At 31.9% G+C, this 8,313-nt stretch overlaps 1 protein-coding gene across 1 annotated transcript; it reads left to right on the forward strand.

Annotated features, from left to right (window-relative positions):
• The first annotated feature begins 6,308 nt into the window (after positions 1-6,308).
• On the forward strand, positions 6,309-6,780 carry LOC125859077 (uncharacterized). The gene has a single exon (XM_049538810.1). The coding sequence runs from the start codon at positions 6,355-6,357 to the stop codon at positions 6,778-6,780; it is 426 nt and encodes a 141-aa protein (XP_049394767.1). The 5' UTR covers positions 6,309-6,354.
• Positions 6,781-8,313: the final 1,533 nt, after the last annotated feature.

Below are 8,313 nucleotides of genomic sequence, written 5' to 3' on the forward strand. Positions count from 1 at the left end.
ATAAAAAAATCATATCTAATAGGATTTTATTATTTGATAGGTGAATAGTAATCCACAAGAGATGTCGCCGAATCCATTTCTGAAAATCTTAGCAATGGGACCACTTAGACGAGCAAAATCTTGGCCTGTTTATTTTGTGAATGGATACAAATTTCATACTTCTTCTTGGGTGAAGGAAGAAGTACATATAACAGTGGCATGTGTGTTAGTGGCACTGGACAAGATGGTACTATAAGTGAATATTATGGTGTTCTTAAGGAGATTATCGAGTTAGAATGGCCAATGACATCATGTATGAAGTTAGTTTTCTTTTATTGTGATTGGTTTGATCCCTATAAAAATGGCATGAGAGTTGATAGTCAATTTGGTATTGTTGAGGTTCGAAAAAGGGGAAGATATTCTAAATTTGACTCTTTCATCTTTCCCGAAACAACAACCCAAGTTTATTATGCGAATCATCTTGAAAAAAAAAAAAGAAATAAGGCTGATTGGTGGATAGTTATAAAGACAAATCCAAGAGGAGCTATAGATACAAGATACAATTTGGAAGTTGCTTACCAAGGGGAGCAATCACGTGCTACTAGTGCAAATATAGAGGATGACCCAATCGATGGTTTATGGAATGAACAAGCTGATGGTGAAGAGGTTGATTGAATTAGTTTACAAGTCATTGGCATTGAAGATGGACATGATTTAATTGAAGAGGATGATAAGGAGATATCAAGTCAAGAAGAGGACGGTGATGATGAGACAACAAGTGAAAAAGAAGATAAGGAAGAGGAGGCAACAAGTGAAGAGGAAGAATTTTTTGATAGTGATGATTCAGTAGGTCAAGAAGAAGACGAAGACGAAAATGAGGAGGATTGAGAATATTAGTTTGTCGATTTGTTTTTCCACTGTACAATAATGTATTTGGTAAAAGCTAACGTCATCTGTAAAGTTAAACAAAAATATTTATGTTTTTACTTTGCCTAAGTTAGTTTTTATTTGTCTAAGTTAATTTAGATTGAAAAAATCTAACCGTTGGAAGTTGGTGGACATTTTATTATGCAAAATTAGTGATGATCTAAAGTTGTTTTATTAATTTTTATTTGCTGCAGATGTCAGGTGCAGGATCTGGAAGAGATGGACAGCCTAGTTATAAAGGAGGAAAGTCAAGTAAAAGAAAAACACAGACAACAGAGCGACAAACAATTCAATTGCCCCCTATAATTCCGACAAAATTCTTTAAATCTCATACTAGTTCACTTCAGATCAATAGCTCTTCCTCGCGTCAACCTAATCTTGATGCTAATCGACCCCAGCCACATAACAATGATGTGCCTCCCATAATCCTGTCACAATCCCTCTATTCCCATACTAGTCCAGATCATTTAAATGAGTCTCCTTTACTTCAGCCTAGTCTTGGGGTCAATCAACCTCGCCTCCTAACATTGAATCGCAATCTCAATCTAATCAAACTCCACCAACAAATCAAGAAGCTGAACCATTGATATCACCACCGGATAATAGGACTCCAACACCCTCATCTACTGTAGTTGACAATGTAAACGAAGATCATCAAATATGGATTGTACCTGAAGAGGATGGGTAATATGACTAATAATATATATCTATATCTATATCTATCTATATTACCTTAAAAGCATAAACTCCTAACTTGAATGTTAAATTACTATAATATCGCTAACTTAAAACACCCATCTATATTTATTTTGAATAACATATGTTCTATTGAAAAATTGTGACTTTTTCGATGAGTTGTGACTTTTCTGATAAGTTGTGACTTTTTTCAAAGGGTTGTGATTTTTTCGATGAGTTGTGACTTTTCTAAAGAGTTGTAACTTTCTCAATAAGTTGTGACTTTTTCAAAGGGTTGTAACTTCTTGGACAGGTCACGTCTTTTAAGATAAGACACAAAAAATACTTGTTAATACTACCCTTTGTTGACTATAAATAGAGGGGATTCCTCTCATTTTTAAACCACAATATTTTTAATCTTCTACTCTTCTTCTTATTGCATTTTAAAAAATTTCATCTGATTTATTGTCGTTGAGTGAGTTTGAAGTTTAGCGGAATATGAGGTACCACTATTTTGATGAAGTAAACAATTTTATCCTAAGAGGATAAATTCCATAATCTCGATTACTTGAGGAAAATAATATTTGAAGATATATTTTTTTTTTTTGCTTTATATATACAGAAGTATGTGTAATGTTCCAATATTTAAAGTTAACATGATGTAGTCTAAATTCATTTGTTTTTTTAACAATTTCTCTTATGATGCAGATATATTCTTTAGTTATAACATTGTAAATTAACTTAGTTATTACTAATAATTTCAAAGGTTATTCACACTCTTTTACATTCTTTAGTTATAATATTATGAATTCCCATAGTTATTACATGAATTATTTCTATCTTTCATCTTTTCTTATATTAAGTTATTACCAATAATTTTTCATATTACTACCACTATATATCTAATAACAGGGTGTTGTTATTTTTCTTTGGATGAATCATGCTTGGTTGAATAAATTAAAAATCATTTACAAGGATGTGGAACTATATCTTTGTTGGGTGTAAGGTAAACCAGGTGATTATACATATGATTTCACAGATAGAATATACTCGATAATTTTAATTGTTAGTTTTTTCAATAAAAAAAAGGAAACCTTTCTCAGTTAACTATGGACACTGACTAACCTTTTACAGTCACTCGTGAAGTTAAATATGAGAGCCAACAACAAGAACGCCATCTATTATGTTATAACTTATAAAATAAAAATTAATATGCAAAAAAAATGTTCTAAAAAATAAAATGTAGTTGTTCTCTTTACATGTTCATATGACATCTAAACAATTTAACATGGAATACACGTGCTTTAGATGACAAGAAAAATATACAACAAATATCGTCTATAAGGTAATATTAGTGAGATATGACTAATTATATGATTGAACCTCTTCAAATTGAAATAATTATATACATTATTGCATTTAACTAATAAAATTTTTTATTGACCAGGCTAGCGTGAATAAGAGATATATATATGATGATCCACATTAAACAATCACAAAAGAATCTGCAATAATATTTTGTGCAAAGTTAATTATTCAAATCTCCGCTTAAATAAGCGATTCTATTTACTATAACATATATTTTCTGAATTGATAGTCACATGCAACGCACGTGTCGAAAAACTAGTATATATATAGGTGGACTATTTATCTGTTTATATTTTGATAGCTATTATATATTTTATGTAGGTTTGATCCTCACAAGATAGTTACTGATGGTATTGCTGGTTGCATTCGTAGTAAGTTTGAATTGGCTAGACCTTCATGGAAGAAGTTTTCAAAATCTAGTCACTTGATGTGGTTTGAGGAATTAAAGGTAAAAAGGTTTATAAATTATAGTTCATATTTAAATATTAGTGTTGGATTGTATGACTAATATGGTATTCATTTGATATATGCAGAAGAGATTTAAATAGCTTCCACAATATAATGATGCTATATGGATTAATTTTCAAAAAAGAGCATCTTCAAAATTGACACAACTGTTTCAAGATGTTAGAAAACACTTGCCTCCGAAGCCAAATTGGATGGGAGATGCGGTATTCAAGGAGGTGAAAAAGCATTGGGAGTCGGATGAGTTCAAGAAAAAGTTCGACCAGAATAAAAAAAACTGTGATTCGAATGCTGGTGCATCACTTCATATAGGTGGTTCCATACCTCATCGATTGATCTATAAGAGAATGAAAATTTAATATCTTGTTTAAAATATATTTCTTTCAAGAAAATAACATCATACTCAGCGTTGATAACATAAATATCTTTTTTTGATTATAGAAAGCTACTGGAAAAGATCCTTCAATTTCAGAATTTTATTTCCAAACTCATCGCAAGAAAAGTGATAAAAGTTGGATAAATGAGAAAGCTGAAGCTGCCTATGTAAGTGCTCATTCACTCTATTTGCTAGTTACTTATTCGGTTTAAGAATATGTTCTCTCACTCCATTCTTTATGAGGTAATTTAGTTCCTTTAATTTCAGAATTTCTTTTATCTCTATTTTTCTAGTTACTGTTTGGTTTCAAAATATCTATGATTGGGGTTAATCATCTATTCTTTACATCAATTCTTTGTCATAGATATTGAGAGGAAAATGATGTCAGTTTCATAAATTATATGTTAGTTCCTTTTGACGTTTTGTATAGTTTCTAAAGATAGATAGCCCGTCTTTACTTGGTTTGCTTTTAAATTCAGTTTAGTAAAGTAATTTGCGACCGAAAGAATCTCTTTAATACTTTTATGAAGCTTATCAAGTCTCTTATCGATTGGTATTAGCTATAATCGTCTCTACTTGTTTTACTCAGTTTAGTAAAGTAATTTGCGACTTGAAGCTTCTCTTTAATACTTTTGATAATCTTATCAAATCTCTTATCCATTGGTATTAGTTATGATCTTTTTTACGACTGAAAGCATCTATTTAATTGTTTTGTTAACCATCTCAATACCTTAGCCCTGTAACTTTCACCTTTAGTTTAAACTTCAAAATCTCTGAGCTTGGATTAATTTCTTATTCTTTATATTGGTTTTTTGGCATATAACTTTTGGTAAATAATAGTTTTACTAATACCAAAAGTGCAGATTTCCACAGACAAAGAGGTACTTTTATATTTCTCCGTACATAAGTAAACTAGCTAAACTAATCTCATCGACTAAAAAATAGAAGCAGCCTAACTACAAACTAAGCAATAGAATAAAAGTATACATCAAGTTAGTCGCAGGGAAGCTTGTAGATTGCACTAGTCATTAATTTTATTGTGCTGCATAGTATCATTAGGGCCTAATATTTAGGTGGGTGAGAGGTGTTTTCCATCATCACAGTCCATCGAATATAAATATGAAGAGTATCTAGGTTGTTTTATTATTGAAATATTGTTTTCGTTGCGGCTGAAATGCTATATTTTTTGGTTCCTCGAATGCTATATATTGTTGCTGAAAAGTACTATATTTTTTTATATGCTGAAATGCTATTTTTTATGGCTAAAATGCTCTTTTTAACTGCTGAAATGCTGTTTTTTAGCTGCGAAAAATGTTGATTTTTGTTTTTGTTAGGACGAGCTGTTTTGGCTCGTTTCACCCTGGAAAATTTCTTGTAGATGTTTTCTAGTTGGAGTAGTTGGAACCATTACTTGTAGGATAAAAGGTTGTGCTATTTTCTCTGAAAAAAATTGCAGATGTGCTCACTTCAAGCACAAGCTTTTTTCTAAGGGTGTCTCTGTTCTTACAACTATACACAAAGAGAAGGTTCTTCAGAACATTAAATATTCAATATGTTGTATAGACACACAAAAAAACTACTACTTGAAAACTACCTAGAACGTTAGAAAGGAAAAAAATATAACTGAATATTTGCCATTCACTCGATGAAATAGCTGACCTCATTCGGCTGTTAAATTTTTAATAGGGGTGGAGTTCTCAATTAACTAAACTAAAAAGCACAAGTTTTACAAATTTAAAGAACAAAAGGTTCTCAGGGTTATACTTACAGAATAAAGTTAAGCCTACCATACGAAAATTGTTTATAAGCTTCAAAAATTTGCATAGGAAAATATTGCTAAGTTTTTTCCGAACTTCTGATTTTTGCAATGAACAGATAAGTGGTGTAAAACAGAAAATGACAACTTTATACATGCTTGCTAATATCTTAGAAATAAAGGATCCAAAAACTTGATAAGACTAATCTTAGATAATATTTCTACAAACAAGAATGTGTGTACCTTGATAAGTTAAGACATTCAATTTTCTACGTTTTAAATGCTTAGTTAAAACATTTAGCTTCAGCTCGAGTTTGTTTACATTCAGGTTGTTTTATCTCTGCAACACGATGTGTTTTAGAATAATTGAATTCAACATTAATTATTATTTTTTTTGCATTTTGAAAGCTTAGTTAAGACATTTAGTTTCAATCAAGTGAGATCAAAAGTTTGTTTTCTTTGTTTGATTTGTCTGCTAATTTTTTTTTTTGTATATATAAAATTTATTTCTATTCTCTGTCCCATCTAATTATAAAGCTGGCTTGAAATATGCTTTCCATCATTTTAGCAGATGTTCAGTTACTAATTGTGAAGATGATGATATCATTTACATAAATTAAATTGTTCATTTGAGTTACCGTTTCTCATTTTTTCTTGTTGTGCTTACATTTGATGCTAGAATCCAATATATTTTGCTAATGAAATATATTTTCTAATGAAACTATACATGGTCTAAAATATTATATCCTTGTGCAGCTAGAGTTTGAAAGAAAGAAACAAGAAATATTAGCTGCTCAAAATGCATTAGATGGGGAGGGAGAAGCTAGTTGAACCTTCTCAAATAAGTGAAATGGATATCTGGGTGCAATCTGCTGGTGGAAAGAAAAAAGGAAGAGTCAAAGGTCGTGTATCCCTAGGTCGAACTGTAAAGACATTGAAGCAATCAATATCAACTTTGCCTGAAGATATTGATGAGATGATTAAGTCACAAATAAATGCTTCAAATGCTGATTTTTACGCTCAGTTGCAGAATGAGCGGCACAAAAATAAGAAGATGAGAAAGGAATTAGACTTGTTGATGAAGCATGTATACAAGAAATCATTTTCAAATGAGCAATCATCTCAAGAAGACAACCAAACTTATGAGAATGAAAGTGATGATGACTCTAATAGCATGAATGAAAGAGATTCTAACCCTGATGACGTGAATGGAAGTGATCATAATTATGGTTGAGATGGTTGGTAGTTCTGTTGAGGATTCAAATTTGAAATATTTTCTTTTGGACCATTAAGAATCATACATTATTGAAATGGATGTCATGAATTATGATTTTTGTTAGTTGGAATGATTTTATTTTGAATGATGATTTTGAGAATTATTGGAGGTTTCGAATAGTTTTTTGTTTAATTATGAAATTTATCTAGCGGTTTGAATGTGAATTATTATTTGGGGATTTTACATGGGGATTTAGATGATAAATATTCATGAAATTTTTTTTTGTGAGAATTTTTTCTTGCGGATTTACTTGGGTCTTTCATAATTCTTTTTTTGCCAAATTGTTTCATAAATATCCGCAAGAAATTTTATTTTATTAAATAGGAATTATAATATTCAAACCTCCTACGGATTTACTTGGGGATCTTCATGGGAATAACTTGCAGAATTTTCTATGATAATCAACAGGTAAATTCCTTTGCGTATGAAATTTTACCAAAAAAATTCTTGTGAATTTTTTATATTTAATCGTAGATAAATTCGCAAATAAGGTACATATGGATTTATTTCAGCAACTAACTTACCTAGGGATTTTGTAAATCCACAACTAATAGTTACCTAGGAAGGTTTTTTCATCGGATTTCAATTGGCAAGAAAATCCGCAGATAACCAAATTACTTGGGAATTTTATTGTATTATCCCTATAAAAATCCCCAGGTAATCAGGACTTTTCTTGTAGTGCGAGAAAGTCTAAGAATGTGTCTAACGGGGTTGTCAAGAACCCAAATTGGACCATGGGACCCTCAACGGAACCCTAGACGGACCGTGAAAGGGACCACAACCTTTTATGGTGCTCATAACAAGAAGGCAGAACCTGCCCCATGCAGGTTCCCTCCCACGGACCACTAGATGGACCGTGAAGATGGTGACATGCTCTTAAAGTGGTCGTGAAGGGGGTCAGGTCAGTAGGGATTCTCCCATAGCCACTGGTTAAGGACCACGGGCATCAAAACGGCCTGTAAAGCCCCACACAGACCATGAAGTTGTAAGTGAAGGGGTTTTATCTAACTTAATGTTCAGGGTCAACTTCAAACGATCATATCTATTAGAACAAAATGAATTAGGTAGCTCATAACCTATCAAATTAAAGAACTTTGAGTCCTCTTTCCAACGCCACCAAGTTTGCCTAATTCAAAGCTCAGAGTAAAAAGTTATGCCTGAAATAGTGTAGCCCTATCGGGCAGAAATTCTTCACGACTCGTTAGACGGGCCGTGGTAGTGCATGACGGGCCGTGTAGGCCTCCTTGATGCCAATTCAATAGTTTTAAGTCAGGGAGTTTTGGTTCTTTTCCCCAATTATTTTAACTCAATACTACGTCATTTCGCCTTCTACCCAAAGCCCTATGTAATGATTTTAAACCCCAAATCACCCAAACTCAATTTATTCTCTTAAATTTCCAAAAGTAGATCAAGCTCCTCCTCTCAAATATTTCTCCCTCTAAAGGAAGAAGAAGAAGTCAAGTTAGGATTTCAAGATCAAGCCTCCAATTC

The sequence above is a fragment of the Solanum stenotomum genome, chromosome 3 (assembly GCF_019186545.1).
Source record: "Solanum stenotomum isolate F172 chromosome 3, ASM1918654v1, whole genome shotgun sequence".
NCBI lineage: Eukaryota > Viridiplantae > Streptophyta > Magnoliopsida > Solanales > Solanaceae > Solanum > Solanum stenotomum.